Source organism: Copadichromis virginalis, linkage group LG13 (assembly GCF_057382275.1).
Source record: "Copadichromis virginalis isolate Kocher_CV1m ecotype Utaka linkage group LG13, C_Virginalis_male_GT1.1, whole genome shotgun sequence".
In the NCBI taxonomy this organism is placed as follows: domain Eukaryota; kingdom Metazoa; phylum Chordata; class Actinopteri; order Cichliformes; family Cichlidae; genus Copadichromis; species Copadichromis virginalis.
In genome coordinates this window covers 26,762,850-26,780,440 of record NC_140630.1, presented here as the reverse complement: position 1 = coordinate 26,780,440, position 17,591 = coordinate 26,762,850, and the positions used below count along the sequence as shown (strand labels likewise).

The 17,591-nt window shown below is 39.2% G+C and overlaps 3 protein-coding genes across 3 annotated transcripts; 1 reads left to right on the top strand and 2 right to left on the bottom strand.

The window, feature by feature from the left end:
• Positions 1 to 96: 96 nt before the first annotated feature.
• prdx3 (peroxiredoxin 3) lies at positions 97 to 7,903 on the bottom strand. The gene is made up of 7 exons (XM_085478294.1): positions 7,697 to 7,903; positions 3,065 to 3,176; positions 2,001 to 2,142; positions 1,724 to 1,859; positions 1,377 to 1,480; positions 395 to 560; positions 97 to 274 (listed from the first exon to the last, which is right to left on the bottom strand). The coding sequence occupies exons 1-7, from the start codon at positions 7,730 to 7,732 to the stop codon at positions 224 to 226; spliced, it is 747 nt and encodes a 248-aa protein (XP_085334420.1). The 5' UTR covers positions 7,733 to 7,903; the 3' UTR covers positions 97 to 223.
• Positions 7,904 to 8,145: 242 nt separating this feature from the next.
• On the top strand, positions 8,146 to 12,193 carry sfxn4 (sideroflexin 4). Its single transcript, XM_085478285.1, has 14 exons — positions 8,146 to 8,335; positions 8,433 to 8,498; positions 8,584 to 8,640; positions 8,744 to 8,770; positions 8,900 to 8,954; positions 10,291 to 10,316; positions 10,418 to 10,471; positions 10,561 to 10,623; positions 10,759 to 10,833; positions 10,927 to 11,017; positions 11,437 to 11,552; positions 11,632 to 11,717; positions 11,794 to 11,911; positions 11,991 to 12,193. Exons 1-14 carry the CDS (start codon positions 8,297 to 8,299, stop codon positions 12,066 to 12,068), a joined length of 951 nt encoding a protein of 316 aa, XP_085334411.1. The 5' UTR covers positions 8,146 to 8,296; the 3' UTR covers positions 12,069 to 12,193.
• Positions 12,194 to 13,196: 1,003 nt separating this feature from the next.
• On the bottom strand, positions 13,197 to 17,553 carry dennd10 (DENN domain containing 10). The gene is made up of 10 exons (XM_085478283.1): positions 16,315 to 17,553; positions 16,175 to 16,229; positions 15,678 to 15,874; positions 15,490 to 15,569; positions 15,259 to 15,407; positions 14,175 to 14,286; positions 13,992 to 14,092; positions 13,752 to 13,859; positions 13,584 to 13,678; positions 13,197 to 13,498 (listed from the first exon to the last, which is right to left on the bottom strand). Exons 2-10 carry the CDS (start codon positions 16,218 to 16,220, stop codon positions 13,331 to 13,333), a joined length of 1,056 nt encoding a protein of 351 aa, XP_085334409.1. The 5' UTR covers positions 16,221 to 16,229; positions 16,315 to 17,553; the 3' UTR covers positions 13,197 to 13,330.
• Positions 17,554 to 17,591: the final 38 nt, after the last annotated feature.

The window sequence follows — 17,591 nt, the reverse complement described above, 5'->3', positions numbered from 1 at the left end:
GAGGCAGCTAAGATGATGAAGTTATGGCAGGAAAAATAAGACAAACATGAAGACCACTTTATTCTGTGGTCTGGTGCATTATTCAAGACAAAGAGCTGTGGTTTATAAAGCGTTTGTTTATTAGAGCATCCCGATGTTATGAGTAAATGCATATGCTAAAGTGTAAACTCAGTATATTTCTAGATTTGTACCACGTTTAAGCCTTCAATCTGCTGTGAAGTGTTCAGTTGACTTTTTCAAAGTACTCCTTGGATCCTTCTGGTGTTGGTTTGATCTGAAAAACAAACATTACAAAAACTGAGAAAGGAGGAAAAAAAAAAAGTGTATGGTATCAAATCCACATTAGCTGTTATAGCCTTGAATGGACTGAAACACAGAGCCCAGGTGTACTCACTGTTGGGGAGTGAGGGGTCCAGCTGGCCGGACACACCTCCCCGTGAGTCTCCACAAACTGGAAGGCCTTCACTAGACGAAGAGTCTCTTCAACACAGCGGCCCACTGGCAAGTCATTCACACTCATGTGCTTCACCACGCCATTTGGATCAATGATGAAGAGTCCCCTAAAGGAAAAAAACCAAAAACATCAGACATCTTTCTAAACAAGTTTAGGTCTCGATGCATGCTCAATCATCCAGGTAAGGAAATCCCAAAAGGTTGATTTTGTTCATCTGGACGTAGCATTTTCAGTGGAAGAAACATTTCGTCACTCATCCAAGTGACTTCAGGTTTCCCCAAGCTTATAAACAGTGTTAGAAGGTTCTCCCTTCAATATTGAGCAATTACATAAAAGACCAGTTACAGGCACTATTGCAACACTTGGTGATATATCTGGATAAACCCACCAAATGAGAGAAAACACACTTTAAGGCCTGTTGCATAATATTCCCTGTCTTCAAATTAAAAATACCCAGAGGACTGGGTATTTAAATCAACAATGATAACAGTAGCAGCAACATTAGTCACTTTTCCAGACATTAAAAAAGAAAAAAAAAAAAAAGAGCTTTTTCTAAGTTTTTTTTGGGTATAGATGACGGAGTTGTGGAACTGTGGGTGTGAATGTATGACATTTACCATTTAAAGCCTTTATACAAACTGACCATGTAAAATAAAATTTAATAAAAGACGTGAGGATAGAACTTTACAAAACAAACAGTCTGGCAGAAACATTCCTGGATGGCAAAAATCAAAGAAAAACTGTTTAATACGCTCTATAAAAAGTAATCCCCGTGATGCACGTTATCAGATTCTGTTAGGGTTCCTATTACAGCTGTGCACATTTTTACTGGTTTGTGTTTTATGTCTTTGGTCTTATATTTTAGTACTGTGAGCCAGTTGTGGACTGATAGTTGTGGTTTCACAGCGCATAATGAACTCACCTCAGAGCAATTCCTGGGCCGTCCAGCAGCACACCATAGTCTCTGGAGATCTGCTTGTTGAGATCTGAGAGCAGAGGGATGTGGATATTTCCCAAGCCTCCAGCCTGACAAAACATAAAAAGATACATGAACACAAACGCTGCATAGTGCTTCTAGTAGTGTTCGAGAAATAACAGCTTTTGAGATTATTTCACAGTACTGCAAAGTGCTGCAAGCACAACACACTGAGGTCAGTCATTTACTAAAGGCTCCTTGAAGTTCTACTTCAGAGACTGAATAGAGAACGCACAGTGATCTGAACCTTGCACCGTGTGCCGCTTACTGAATAACTATTACACTGAATGTACCTTTCGTGGCGTGTTGATCCATGCCAGGTGGGTGAAGTGAGAGTCCACAGACACTCCGACCACCTCGCAGTTGACATCGTGGAACTCGTTGGCCTTGTCGCTGAATGCGATGATTTCTGTCGGACACACAAATGTGCTGTGGTGTAACAAAAAATAAAAAGCACTTATTAAAAATCATAGCACATCTGCAGAAATACTGGAAAATCTCAGGCCATTAATGCCAACATTTTATTCACTTCTTCATCTCATGCTGAAAATTATTCTTATAAATACTCACAAATCCAGTGGGTAGAAGAAAAGGACCAGGTATTTGCCCTTGAAATCAGCGAGGCTCATGTCCTTGAACTCCCCATTGTGGACAGCTGTCCCTTTAAAAGCAGGCGCAGGCTGGGTGACAGCAGGGGCCCATCTGGAAGCGCCTGATACAGCAAAGTCAAACTCTATTTATTTATCATTTATTTATCAATATAAGATATGCAACAGTCTTCTTTTTTTGTCAATTTACCTTTGTACAGAACTGACTATAAGATGCATGCTGGATAAAACAGTAATTTATTGTAATGTCATCTGGTCAATGTTTGGCTTGACACAGACATACAAACATCTACACTGTTTATCTGGCAATGGGTGGGTGGGGTTGAGGGTGGGAAAGCAAGGCTTTTGCAGAGTGAAACACACAAACATCAAACATGACTTTAGTTGGTTTTATAGATACATCTCCCCTTTGTTTGCTGCAATGTATTTTAAGTACACAGAGCAAGAACATTAATGTTATCTAAAGAAAACCGAGTTGCAAAGTTCTGAAAAATTCAGCCGTCATACGAGTTCAAGAAAAATCAGAAATAAAAAGTCGAATCATTCTCTCACATCAATTTTATGACAGTAAGAGTATTTTTTGTCATAACTGCTGTAACAAACATGATATTACAGCAAAGCTAACATTTGAACAAATGCTTTTAGTTTATATCCACAACACTGAACACTTGAGCAGAATTTAACCAACCAGGATCAGAAATATAACAATACTGTTGATATTGCTGGAAAGTTAATTATAATGACTATAGTTTTTCCTTTTGAGTACAGCTGTAACCAACTGTTTGGTAAAACTGCCCGATATTTTATTTTGCAGAATAAGATTGATAAAAACAATATAGGGAGAAAAATGCTATCATCTTATCCTGGAAAGCAAATAACTTACTTCATTTCATCTGTAAGTTATTTGATCAGTTGACTAACTCATGATGTGTGCTATATATAAGTAGAAAACAGAAAAATCATTCTGAGCTGAATCAGGCAGTTTCATTTCTGACTGCATGCTGTGTGTTTTGGTTCTGTACATACTGGTGGAGAAACAGGATCTCTGGAGTGCAGGAGCAGTGAGGACTCTTGCAGCCCCGCAGGCTCCATGCTGACAAGCTGCTGCGACTTTCAGCCCTCCTGCTGCAACCCTCGCCTCAAAAATAAATAAAAAGACATTAATATGACATGAATAATCCATAATCTGGAAGGATATTTAGCTCTTTTAGTTATCAAGTTGCCATTTTACTAACTGCAACAATGGTTTAGGACGACTGGAACATGAAAAGGTATCAATGCTTTCAAGCTTGCAGATACATTCAAGAGTGAAAGAATTTGTCCTCTGTGAAAGGAAAATGTCCTCTAATCGTGTTTTTCATGGTTTACCTTCATTGGTACCACCTGAGAATCTAGTGAGCAAAGGTGATTGTGGTGCTGAAAGAAAGATCCTCCAGCATTACACAAGCCTTGTTAAGAAACCTTTTAAAATGAGGTTATTTAATGAATTTGAGTTGATAAAATTAAAGGTCTAACCCAACAGTTTCTCCACACTGAACTAAACCAAGGTCTTTGTGAGTACTGCTCATTCTTTAATTACTATACTCCCACTGAGATATTCCACTGCTATGTTATATACAGATAGTACTTTATGTGAGCAGCACATCTCAATGTTCCTACTGCACATACACTGCCACCATAAATACTTCAAAAACGCATGTGCCACTCTAACTTTTTAAAGTGACTTTTCTTCCAACATAGGTTATGAATTATTTAAATGGATTTATTTTTGCGACACCGTACTGTTATATGTAGGCTACAGTGTGTTCTGGAGTAGCTTGAGGAAACATTCCCGCTGTGTGTGTGTGTGCGGAGATTCTGTCTATCAACACGCACCACCTTTAGGTAAGAAATTATTTTTTATTCAAAACTTGCTTAGCTGGGATATCAAAGAGAATTTCCAAAAATAGGAGGAAACTGAGGCTACACTGCCTCTGTAAGTTTCTAAGTCATCCACTTGCTTTGGCTCCCAAACGGTGAAACCGCAGCAGGGATTTTATATCAGCAAGTGCTGTTACTAACAGAAGGAAAAATAAATCACAACAAAGCTTTCTAAAGTTAGAATTTTTAGTCCATGTTATCCTCGCGCTCTGCAGTAACAGTAACGAGTGCCCTGTCCTCCACACCAAGTTTCTCTGACTCCTCCCCTCCTGCTGCAGCTGGAGCAGCTGTCTGACACTCAGTTTTTATTTCCTCATTCATATAATTGATATCAAAGCTCATACTGAAGGACACTCATCTGCAGAAGTCTGTATCTTTACGAATACTGAAATCCCTGTTAGGCATTATTGACGTTACATTTAACCTGACCATGCATCAAAGTCAGAGACAGCAATCACTGGACCTCAATGACTTTATCATCAGCTCAGAATAAAACCACATTAGCGCTCTGAACTATGCAGGCAGTTCCCCTGCAGTGACTCATTTACTGTACATCACTGTAAAAATCCCTATTAAAAAAGGCACCAGAACAAAGCCGTTTACAGCAGGGCTGTCAAAGATAACACTGGGGGTGTGTAGTATCGTGATATTTTGTTTGCTAATAATGTATCGATACAGGGACAGCAGAAATCGATATTTTGTTACAAAAAAAGTTTTTGTGGACTGGAACATGCTCTGACTTGAGAGCATGTTGATCAGCTCCTTTTTCTGAGCAAGAATTCTGACACTGTCCAAATGTGTTTAACTTTTTTTTTTTATGGCAGCAATAAACATGACTTACTTATTACTTATTTTAATTTAAGACATGTTTTATTTTAATTAAGTTTAAAACTTTTTTATTTAATGTAAAATTATATTTTGTTTTAATTTACTTTCAAATTCTTCAGTTGCTGAATGGGCTGCATAGGTTTCACAAATTGCATAGTTCAGAATAGCTATAATTGTACCAGATGGTTGCATTCAGTTAAGTTGGACTAGACTGTAATACAAACCGTTCAGTTTGTCAACAATAAAACTGACTGAAATGAGAGAAAGACTGAATGTGAGACTTTGTTATTAGATAAAATGAATATTGATAAAGTTTACCTTTATGTACAGAATCTGAATATCGCAAAATATTTTTTAAAAAATTGCAATAATATCGTATTGTGCGTTAAGTATTGTGATAATATCGTATTGTGGGCTGTATGGTGATTCCCACCTCTAAATAACACCCAGCAAAGACTCCAATCTGGTCGCTAGGCACCTTTGGAAAATGTGGATTTTGGATTTTTACACTACAACTTAAGTAACAGACATTGCGTAATTAACCTCTGTTACTTGAGTAAAGGATAAAAAATTAAATGGCCCTATAGATAAATGTCTTTATTTACAGAAACAAACAACAAAAAAGACATTTTCTATAAATTAACAAAAACTTTGTATTATAATTACAGGGCAGTCTAGGCCATGATCTACAACAATTTTAAATGCGATTTTCAACATGTATTTTTTACAATTTAAACCTAAAAAGTTGTGCTGACCGATTTCGTTCATTTCGTTTCACTTACTACAAAAAAGAGAAAAAAAAAGAAAAAAGCTTTATAATGTGGAGAAAATATATTTGCACGTTGAATTTGTAGTTAAACTTCTTTAAGCTCCTAGGATCTGGCGTCCACATATGTGGACATCACATTTTGGGTTATTTAAACTAAAATACTCAATTTTGCTCTACATGGGCCTGATATCCACTTACGAGGACATTATACTGCTACTGTTCTATCAAATTTTAAAATGAATATCCTCATATGTAGCTCTTATTTTTCTTAAAAACAAAAATAAGGTAAAATAAATAAATAAATTTGGTAATTCTTTGTTTTTACATTCGTCAGGCCCCAATATGCCCAAATATCAAAGAGAAATTAAAAATTCATGTCGTGGAAGAGTTTGGGTCTTAGGAGGTTAAACTGTAAAATAGGAATTTCTTTGATGTGGCCCATGTAAGATCAAAGTGGACTGTATGTGGCTCATGATGTAAGATTAGTTTGACATCGCTGGTTTACAGCCTGCAAAGAATCAACCACTATGATGCGTCTGAAACTTTTCTGTATGGTTTCCTTTTTTAAGACTCCACATAAATCAGTTTATGTGTAGAAGTACAACATGTGGAAGCTATTCTAATGAGTCAGACAGCAAACAGTGGCTGAGGCTTCCAGAAAGGGACCCTCATCCCCACCAGCATAAACTATATTTAAGAAAAAAAAAGAAAAAAAAAGGAGAACAAAAAGGACAAAGCAAAAATAGATTTACACCACCGAGATAGAGGATCATCGTTGTTAATGCTAATGTATGCCATGTGCCAAATGTTACTGATTGTGCACGTTTTCTGCTGTAAGAGTTGTTAAACCTGTAGACTGATGGAAAGGGTGGGGACCATAACGTTGCACTACTAGGTAAACTGCACTAATATGCTCTCACTGAACACTGTCATCCAGCTGTAGCAGGTTAGACATGCAAACAAACGGCTGATAATGAGCCGGCTAAAACAACAACAGCTGGTCATAAGCCAACATTATGCCAGCTCGAGTTCCATCTGATAAATATGTTGATTACATTCTCACATTGTATGGGAGTTTATTCACTAAATGTCTGTCCAACAATGTTACATCCACTCCAAAGAAAGTTTCACTAATGATGGCTAACTGCAGCAAAATCATCGGTGCTTGCTGACATAAAGGTTCAGGATATTCTCAACAACTCGCGTCAGTATTGCTTTCAAATAGAAGTGAGCTTCACTGACTAATCGACTTGCTTCAGACTACTTTCAAAGTTTTACAGCCTCCTCCAGAGTAAATGGACATAGATATACCACAACTGAGGTAAACAGTCACTAAGATATACAGCAGCCAGATTTGGTTGTCCTACAGCGCCCAACATAGCTAGGATTATGCACTTATATTGGGAGGGGTTGGAAAGCAGGATCTACTGACATCTAGTGGTGAGATTTTATACACCATACCTTTAAAGTAAAAACTGGGGCTCTTGAAGCATGTGGACTGCAGAATAAAATTCAACAACAGCTCAATCACGCAAAACAAACTGCCTTAATATTGAACACAATTCAGCCCCAGCTTTGTTGCCATTCATACAAATAATAATAATAAATCTATATTAGTCATGGCCTACAAAGTGAACACAGCAGTTGCCTACAGGTGGTAATTATTATCATACTAAATTTGAACCTCTGCTGTGTTCCCGCCTTCCTTTCTTTAAGACTTTGTGTAATTAATGGGATTAATTGCAAGTGAGCTTCTTTTTTTATATCTTAATACAAGGCAACTCAGTTCATAACTTTGACCCTGCTTACCATAGAAAATTCTAGCACAATGCATCAAGATGGCGAAATTAACGTTTCTATATAAGACACGAACGTCATTTTTTAAGGTTTTGTTTAGGTATAACCACAACTCCACTCATCGCTCTTCTTATGAAGCGAGGCTTGCGCAGTTGCCGCGGGTTGACACCAGTGTCAGTTGGTGCTCAGGTTCAAATGTGCAGCACACAAAACATAAATGCGGAGGACAATTTTTCATTTATTTATTTATTTTAATCAATACCTGCTATCAACACTGACTAATGACTTATGTGCAACAGCGCGAATAACAAATGCAAAGTAACGTTATATAAAGTTGCACTTACAGAGGTCCTGAGCAGTTTTCCGATGGTGGCTGCCATTTTGGATTATGTCACTGGAGGCACGGTTGAGCAGGTTATTACACACGTGCTCAATTCCAACCTCTCCTTTGAAGGAAAAACTATAAAAATAAATGAATTGTATTAATATTTTGCCAGCTCAATTTATCGAATATGCCGACCATAAAACGTATTTTGTGACAAATTATGGCGCATAAAGAAAATGCTAAAGTCACGTTACCTTCAGGTACAGCTCGTAATATTTAGACAAAAATATTTTAAGTGAGCGAAACACGAAGCTGATATTTTTTTTCTTTTTAATTTAAATTGTGTTTGTTTGACCGTAAAAATGCTAAATTGGTCGTTGCGGTCTCTGTTGAACACGCTGAGCAGAAAGCCACTAGGAAAAAAAAACGCGACGCCTGATATATCCCACATCCCTGAATGTAGCATAAACCTTTGCGAACACGTGACTGGTGGCGGAAGTTGAGTCTAATTAGAAGTTGACCTCAAAAGCATGAGAAATGCATGCTTGTAGGCGATGTACTGTAATAGTGTCACTGTGAGTGATTTAATTTATGAAACGTGAATGTACTCGTTGTTCTAATGGATCCTAACCTGTTGTACTGGAAAGCAGAGGGACAGGTAACGGTGCACAGCATGCATAGCATCACCTCTCACAGTTACCATGGAATTGGTTTCTTTCGTGCTTTTTCATGACTACACTTTTCCTGTTTTACAGTCTTTCCTCCGTCGACTCAAGATCTGGGTTAATCTCCTTAATCCAACCCTCCTGCTCTCATCTGACGTGAGTAGCAACCACTGCAGTGATCCGATATTATGGGATGAGTGGAAAATACCTGATGTTTACCTTGTGATTTTGCTCCCCGCAGCCTGAGATACAAAAGGCTCACTCTCTCCTTGGAAGCGGAGAAAAATTAAATGAAAAGGTCAGATTATGTTGAAGGATCTGAGTGCACAGTGGTCACGTACACAACACTGTGAACCTGCTGCAGGTTGTTTTACTTCTCTTTCTTTCATTTTCTCTACTAGGATGAAGCTGCACTGACCATCTCACTTGTAAGTCTTGCAAGAAATGACCCTAAATTAAGATTTCCTCGCTATCAGTCTTATTAAAGTATTGTTAAGTGGAAGGAGCTATGTTGTGCAGATGTGATTTAAAGGAGGATGACCACTTTGCCTCCACAGTCATCTGTCCACCCTGATTCTGGGGCTGCTCTTCCCCTAATTTTTCGGCCGCCAGGTAACATACTTTTACAAGTGTTGTTTACAAGTTTCCATACATACAGTTGCAGTGTGATCAGTTCATATGTGTGATAACAAAGCTTTAAACGGTTGTTAAAGATGCTACAAAGGCTGCAGGTTTTCCAGATAAACACCTGTAAGTTCAAACAGCAATCAGCTGTGTTTTTTCCCATGTGTATTCCTGAAGCATTAAAATAGACCTGTTAGACTTTTCCATATTTTATCTCCAAAGAAAAACTTTGGTCATGTGTTATGTGAGATAAAGTTTCAAATAACAAGGTTAACATGTATAACATATATATAAGTAACCTGCGTGATCAGGTAGAAGAAAAGGAGCTTAAGAAGGGGGGGGGGGGAATGGGATGAAAATAACCTGTGTCAGATTGATGGGCTGCACCAGGGTCCATTATGTCTGTGAATTAAATGAAAGCTACCCTAGTAGAATCCAAGTAAATGGGCACAATAGCAGTCCATATCTATATATTGTGCAATGAAAAAGGATAATGAATGCAACAATATTTCAAAACATGCAGCTTTCTTGTGATTTCTTTAAGTAGTCTTCAGGAATAGTTCTCCAGGCTTCATGAAGGACATTCAAAGCTCTTCTTTGGATGTTGGCTGCCTTTTCTTCTGTTCTCTGTCAAGATGATCCCACACTGCTTCAATAATGTTGAGGTCCAGGCTCTGGGGAGGCCAATCCATGACCGATAGCGTTCCACTGTGTGTTTTTTTTTTTCTATCCAAGTATGCTGCACTGCACTAGCAGTGTGTTTGCAAGGTGGAACTCAAATGAACTCCAGTCTTATCCCTATGTTTCCGAGTTCTTAATAATGGCTTCCTGACAGCCACCTCCCATTGAGACCATTTCTGATGAGGCTTTGGTGAGCAGTAGATGGGTCCACACACACACACACACACACACACCTCTTTCAGGTACTCCTCGTCTGCTGTAGTTTTTTGTTTTTTTTTGACTGTCTGTTGTGTCTACACATAACAATCGTTCATCCCTTAAGTTAAATGTCCTTTTATGCTTGAATGATTCAGAACAGTCCTCTGAAAATGGTCAGGTACAACGAAAGAACAGAAAATGAGTGTGAAAGCAGCTGATGTCCAAAGAAAAACTTTGAAAGACGTTTAGAAAGCCTGCAGAACTATTCCTCAAAAGCACTTAAAACACTTCTAAATAATAAAATAAACTGTCTCCTTACAATAAAAATATATTTTTTTAAAAACACAAACAAGGTGCGGCTCAAGACTTTTGCACAGTGCTGTATATCGCTGAAAGAGTTTTACAGGAGATTCTGATGAGTTCATGTCCACCTGCTTCTTTTCAGCATTTCTTCCTATATCAGGACCTTTGGTAGGTGTCTTCTCCTTTATCTATAGATAGATAGATAGATAGATAGATAGAGATATAGAACTTTTTTTTTCAAAAGGAAGTTTATTTATTTAATTTCACAGGTTGTTGCCAGTCTTTTGCCACACAGCACTGTGAAACCTGCTCTGTTTTGGCAGGTAACAAAGCATATTGATGAGATTGATAAATATATATATTAGACATGAACAAAGTAACTAATGGCAAATATTCCACTGCACTCTTTCAGTTTCTGCTGCAGAGTTACAGTGCTGGGTTCAATTATGCAAACAGAAATTCTTCATCAGAGCAGGTAAAGTGTTTAGATCAGGCCTATATTTTCATTTATGAGCTGATTGTGTGATCAAATAGCTCAATCTTTTTTTTTTTTTAAAGTGTCTTTTCTCTAATCTCGAGCCCTCCCTCTGTTTCTGCACTTATCTCCCAGCACCAGGGGTACAACATTTCTCTGAAGCAGCTTCTGTTGATCACTGGTACAGTCTCCTATACAACATGTGCAGGGGTGTGTGTATTTTGATTATGGAAATCGTAACCGTAATGCCTCAAGTAAACTTTTGGTTTTTCAGTCATTGCTACTTTGTATCTTCTGTTTCAGGCCCTCCCTCAGATTTTTATCAACAGACTAGGTTTAAGAAGCTCAGCAGTGCAGACTTTCTTTAGGTCAATATTACCAATCCCTCTCTCAGGTAAGTTCTGTGTGCTGAATACAAGCTGCTGTGCTTACTGCATAAATAGTATTGTGGAGACTCGTACAGTAGAAATCATCCCAATGCAGACACTGTATTTAAAGTTTGCATTTTAGGTTTCTATTAGAGTAGCTTTGCATGATTTACAGTTCAGAATAATCCTTATGTATTTTACACTTAGCTTTGCAGACCCTCTGTCTGAAACAAGCTGCTCTGCTTTTAAAGTAACTTTCTTCTTATCCTGATTGGCTTCCTCTTGCCAAATGAAGGTTTAGCAGGTGGTATGAGCTCACATATTTGCCTGGGAAGACCATATTGGGGATAATAGGAAAAAAATGAAGCCTGAGCCTATTGGTACCCTAAAAGAGCAAATAAACTAGCATACTTTCAGCTCTGCAATGTTGTTTTACTCTCCTCAGCTACTCTGGCTTTCTTCAATGTGTTAACTGTAAGAAGTGAGGAGTCAGAAACTGGCATCCAAGTGTTTGATCACAATGGAAATCCTGTTGGCATGTCCAAAGCAGCAGGAGAAAAGGTATTTTTAAATTAAAAAAAGAAAAATCAGTAATTTCAGTGAAATCTTGATGTAGTAAAGATCTTTCCTTTTTTGTGAGGCTGTGTGGGAGACTGCCTTGTCAAGAGCGGCACTGTTCGGTATGACCGCCGCCGTTCCTAATCTGCTGGTGCTACTCATGAAAAGGTCAGCCTTTTGTTAAAGCCGTCTTTAACACCCTCCGAATAAAATCAGGTTTGACCGAATAGATTTTTCTTTACAGGGTGAGACCCTTCCAGAGGAACTCTCTGCTTGTCGCTCCTCTCCGACACATAAGCACCGCGCTCGTCCTTGGCCTGATGATTCCCGTTTCATTCAGTCTCTTTCCACAGCTGGGAACGGTAAGGGTCGGGGTCCTCCTCTGCTCTCAGGTTTTGTTTTGCTTTCTTGAACTTAGCTGACACTGACCTTGTTTTGCAGATAAAGAGGGAGCAGTTGGAGGAGGAGCTGCAGGCTGCAGCAATTGGGAGACATTTATTCTACCACAGAGGACTCTGAAAAGCAGCTTTAGATAGAAGACACACAATCCACTGACACATGTTCCACAAACTGCAGAGAGCATGACAGGAACAACCACCACATCACACACACACCCCAAAATAAAGAGTTTATTTAAAGCAACAGTTTACTTTCTGATAGAAATTTATTTCACTTTGAGTATTAGTTGGATTTATAGATATAGCAAATATTACACATTTTCATGAAAATATATTTTCAAAGTTGCACGAGCCTATGTGTTACCGTCACCTGAAATACTGCAATGTGGTGGAAAATGGATTCAACCGTACAACAATGGCGCTAACGACACTGATTTAGAAGAGTGGAGAGAAAAAAACAGCTTGGAAAATAAGACGTGTAATTAAATACAAGTGAGTCAGTGTGGGAATGGAAGCATTAATCGTTATTTAATCAGCTCAAGACTGAAGTGGAAGCTGTTAGTACAACTCTGAAAATTCCCCACCGCACGACAGTTTACTTCTGTTTCAGCTGTGCGCGGCGCTAATGCTGTTAGCAAAATAGAAAATGTGACATTCCTTTAAAAGAAAAACAAGAATCTACAAGTTGTGCAGTGTCTGCTACACTTGTAATCTGATTTCCCCGCACAGCAAAGTTTCTATCAGCTAAATCGGTAATTGCAAAACCTGCACACACATGTGACAGTACAAAGTGAGTACCCAGCCATGAACAAGCTTTGTGACGTTTGGAGTTGCTGCGTTGCACCGTGAACAGGAAGCCAACGTGTGGGAAAACGCTCTGATGGAAAATCACTGCTCGTTGTTTCTGCTCTACAAACTCCAAGTCAACAGCTGCGGCGCTTTTCCCCTCATACCTGTTACTGTTAAGGGATAAAACTTGCATTGTTTTACATTTTCAGCAAATCCCACATAAAGACCATCGTTTCAGATTACTCAAAAACTCAAGCAGCTGTGCACTGAGGTCTACACCTCAGGCAGCAGCCAGTCTGTTCACATTGTGTGTTGATATTTTTAATAACTCGAGCTGTAGATTAATTTAGTTTCTGCTAAAAAACATTAATTATCACCAAACTAATCCTTTCATTGCTCCCATTATTGGTGTGTGAGTCCCATGATGTATTAGATAAGCAGTGCACCATAAAATCTGATGCTAGGGACACTTTTCTTCCTTGTATTAACAGTGTGCCATTTAAAAAAAAAAAACAAACAAAAAAAAACTTAATGATCCCAACAGTGAGTCCATGCTGCGGATGGTAACCTGCAGTAGAGTGTTTGAAAACAGCTTTATATCCTCAAGAGCTGCTCTGCAGCTGCCAAATGAAAGAGGAAGTTCTCCGTCGCTGGAGGGAAATGACGCTGCTTTAAACCTTCCAGTGTGATTTTAGAGTCTTCACACTCATCAGCAAGAGCAACCAGGTTAGCGAGGATCTCTTTAGTCTTGACAGAAATGTCCTGCAGATGAAGGGCACATTAGATTTAAGACTAGGTTTCTTGCAGCTGACGCTTTCCTGTCCGGTGTTTTTAACTACGTTCTTACCTTGATCACCTGACTGTCTGACTTCTCTGCGTCCTCCGCAGACTGCACGATGAGTTGGCCGATGTCCTTGTGCAACTTCCCCATAGCCATGGCTTCTGTTGTGAGAGACTCAGCATCAGTCTGAGAGAATCAAAGCAACATATTGCTCTCTCTTTGAACGCATGCTACCTTTAGCACTCTGGGATACTGTGATGGTGCTGTCTGGGAGGTTCACAAACACATCAAACAAATCCATTCTGTTGCTCACTTCCGGATTTACAAACCCTGCTATGTATCCTGTGGAGGAAGCAAACATATTGGAGCATTAATAATTCACCCATTCACCCCAGTCATGGCAGTGCAGATAGTTGCTAAGCTGCGTGATGAGTTTTCTGTTAATTACACAGATAAACCAGTAGGCAGCCTCACCGGGGCATTTCTTTAAATCCTCCAGTTCAGCATCACTCAGGTGGACGTACGGGTGGAGGATGGACCAGTCTTTCCTGTGCCACACGAGAGCCGGCAGAACTCTGAGAGACAAACAGAGAAAAGAGTTACCCACACAACACAATTATGTCCACTATGATATGATTATGAAAGTCTTAAATTCACCTCGTGAACTCCAGCAACGCCTCAATCCGAGGGTGATGGACAACAATCCGCTTCTTCAGCATCAAGGCTGTATACAGGATGATGGTCTCCATCCCGAACTGAGACACCACATCTGAGACAAGAGCAAAAACATGGTCGAAGATTTGAGATCTTGTGACTTTTTCCACTAACAGCTAACATTTTAAAATGTTCAATGAATTAATTAAAAAAAGCTGTACATCAACTAAAAATGGATATAATAATTACTTAGATGCCAAACTGCATTTGCATAACGTTTTCCTGCCGTCCCCAGCTATTCATTTATTGTTATGCCCGTGTAAAAAAACTTTTTCACGAGACTGTGTGGAGACGTGATTAAGTACACCTCATCATTCGGTAGCTCGTGCGACCACTTTAAACAGTAATAACATAAACTCATAATTTTCTCTCTGATTTCATCAGTCTCTAACAACACTAGAGGCATTGTGGCCCAGTCTTCTTTACAACATAGCTTCAGTTCATTGACGTTTTACAGTCAGTCATTTATGCACAGCTCTTTTAAGGAAAACTTCAGCTATCAGACAGATGGGCCTCTTTGGTATACAGGGGAATTCTGGTCGACTCAATGACTGTAACGTGCACTTCTGGAAGGATTGTGGTATTGTGTTAACACACGCCTCAATGCTCCAGACCAGCAAACTGACAAAACTTCTGCTTTTATAGAGGTTCTCACACTTAACAATGATAAGTTAATCAAGTACATTTGATTAGCTGCACCTGGGTACCCTCTTATTAAAGCGGTAAGTTTATTAGATTTTCTCAGGACTGCATAAGGTTGTAAGAAAACTTTCATTTTCATGTGAAGTATCAGCTGACCCTGATATGTTTTACTTCCTAAAAACCTCCAGTAACAGCGGGGGTTTCTAATAAGAGCTAAAAAGCATGAATTCTTTGCTTTTAAAAAGTTCAAATAGTGTTTGGCCACAACAAAACAAATGAAACAAATAACAAAAATCTTAAATAGCAGATTTGTGTACACAGGAAAGTCCGGGAAAGGTGTTCAGTATTTTTATGTGTGTTCCTCTTTACAAACGTGAAGTCCTACCTTTGACTGAACCTGCCAAGTAGGCTTTCCGAACATCGTAGTCCTTAATGAGAAACGAGCCGTTTTCGTCGCTCTGACAGATTCCTTTGGTGAGGACGGTGATGTAGGCTTCCATCATTTTCACCGGACTTCCGTGTTTGACATACATCCTGAGAAATAAATGTAACTGTGTGAGTTCAGCCCAAAGCACAAAGACATAAGGTGATGCTTCGTATTCATAAAGACTGTCACCTGCAGAGTATTCTACTGAGTGCAGCATATTTCTCAGGGTTGAAGTCTTTTGCTGTAACAACTACTGAAAAATGAGTGACCTTGACGAAGAGAAAGAGAGACATTAAAGAAATGCTCATCTATGGAGGGATGGAGATATTATATGTGACAAAAAGGATAAAGCTAATGCCTGGATAAAGACACCTTACCTTGTTTAGTGCTGTCGGCTCCTGTACTTCCATTGTAGTAATGTAATACCAGGTACGGGAGAACTGACCAAACACAAAAGTGTGAAAGTCACGGCCATCGTGTGTCAGGCAGCACTTGCTGAGCAGGACTTCCCTTAGTTCGTCGCCCACAGATGGATAGCACCACACCCACAAAGTGTCTCCATTCACATCTTTCTCTGAAGGAGGGGAAATAAAAGCAACATGTAGCAACATTTAGCATGTCAGGAGAAAGAAATGCATTCAGACTGGACTTTCAGGGTCTTCTAAGAGCATCACTACCAATAACAAGGTTACTGGAGGCGCTCAGGAACCCATCCAGAGCCATTCAGGTTGAACATGCCGGAGCAATAAACCAGTGAGGGGACATTCTCGGATCACAATAGTATCATGTGATTGTCCTGCATGTTCAGCGGATCTGAGACGCCGACTTCGCTTAAAAAAAAAGACAAAAGAACGACTTCCTAACCGAAACTTACCGATTAATCCCACGCTTAACATAAGCTGCGTTTCAGTCGTTGCCATATTCCATACCTGAAACAGTTCATAAGCACAAGTTAACTGGAGAGCAGCCACCGGGCGTCTTCTTCTGCGGACATAGTTGTAACAGGAAAGTTACCTTGAGAGTTCATGCGAGATCAGAATGCCAGAGAGCGATGCTGGATGGGTTTAATGGGACAGAAAGTGGGCTAAAACTTGCCAGTAGTCTGATTCAGAAGATTTCTGCTGCTGTCAACAAACATTTCCCCTCTCTCTCTCTGCGAAGCTGCTTCCCTCTTCCGGGACAGGAGGGCTGTGCAGGGAGGAGCTACGCAGCTCACAGCCAATCACAGCAGCCGTAACGGTGCGTTCATGGTAACTCACAAAATGCAAGTAATGTTCACGGACGGCAGGAAAATATAAATTTGAAATTTTATGAATTCATAGCATTTCACATTATGATGTGATAGAAAAGTCTGCGTTTTCACGTAATCTGTAGCACAGATATATGTTTTTGAAAGTAAAACAGTCAAAATAAAACCAAGATTGTTTTTAAGATTGCATTCTGTACTGTAAGTGGCAATATTGGATTGGCAGTGGAGCACATTCTCTAACATAATGATTATATTTATACAGCTAATAATTGTATTCTATTTAGCTTTAAATTATCATTTTTATGTTACTTATAGAGCTACTTTTAATTTTGTCATATTCCGTTTTACTGAGTTATTTGACTTTGTTTAGCTATTGTTTCATGGTTTTATTGGTTGTGTTTACTCTTTGCTACCTATGCACGGGAATTTACGAACTTGGTAGATAAACTGGGCTCTATCTTATCTTATTTCACACGCATTGATTGAATTGATCTTTTTTGAGTTAATGTTTTTCTGAATAGTACTTGAAGGTATCATTGGGGGGAGCACATACGGGAACCTTGTACCATCAGAGTTGCCAGGTTTGATTAAAGCCCTCACTTGGGAAGTTTAGATTATGCATTGCTATTCTACGTTCTAAAATGGACCAGTGACTTCAGACGGCCACTGGTGCTAACGCTATAGAAACTTTCATAAAAGCACAAGAGTTACAAGTTATTTCCTGTTTTAAATTGTATCATTTTAATGATCATATTTCCGTTACTGAAAACATGCCACAGCCAACGGAATCATTTGTCATTTAAAGTCTTATGTGCTTGCATATCCAAAAAGGTCTACAAGATGTGAAAAGGGTGTGTTTACAAATGATAAAAGTGAAATAAAAATAATAACAAAACTACGCGGATACGCTGAACTGTACGTTGTATTAAGTTAATTGTCTTTATTTCCTTTCACCGCCTCATAGATGCGGCGCACACAGTATGGGATTGGGGGGGGGAGGGATAACACGTGACGCAACTGGCAACCCTACCAAGGCTACTCA

What these genes read in the sequence shown, in the direction of transcription:
- sfxn4 (XM_085478285.1), top strand. Translation starts at nt 8,297, where the DNA reads ATGGATCCTAACCTGTTGTACTGGAAAGCAGAGGGACAG. An exon ending in ATTACCAATCCCTCTCTCAG is followed by an intron (nt 11,018 to 11,436) that starts GTAAGTTCTGTG and finishes TACTCTCCTCAG; the next exon opens with CTACTCTGGCTTTCTTCAAT. An exon ending in CCAAAGCAGCAGGAGAAAAG is followed by an intron (nt 11,553 to 11,631) that starts GTATTTTTAAAT and finishes CTTTTTTGTGAG; the next exon opens with GCTGTGTGGGAGACTGCCTT.
- prdx3 (XM_085478294.1), bottom strand. Translation starts at nt 7,732, where the DNA reads ATGGCAGCCACCATCGGAAAACTGCTCAGGACCTCT. An exon ending in GAAAACTGCTCAGGACCTCT is followed by an intron (nt 3,177 to 7,696) that starts GTAAGTGCAACT and finishes TTTATTTTTGAG; the next exon opens with GCGAGGGTTGCAGCAGGAGG. An exon ending in GGACCCCTCACTCCCCAACA is followed by an intron (nt 275 to 394) that starts GTGAGTACACCT and finishes TTTGTTTTTCAG; the next exon opens with ATCAAACCAACACCAGAAGG.
- dennd10 (XM_085478283.1), bottom strand. Translation starts at nt 16,220, where the DNA reads ATGGCAACGACTGAAACGCAGCTTATGTTAAGCGTGGGATTAATCG. An exon ending in CTCAGTAGAATACTCTGCAG is followed by an intron (nt 15,408 to 15,489) that starts GTGACAGTCTTT and finishes TTTATTTCTCAG; the next exon opens with GATGTATGTCAAACACGGAA. An exon ending in CTTGGCAGGTTCAGTCAAAG is followed by an intron (nt 14,287 to 15,258) that starts GTAGGACTTCAC and finishes CTCTTGTCTCAG; the next exon opens with ATGTGGTGTCTCAGTTCGGG.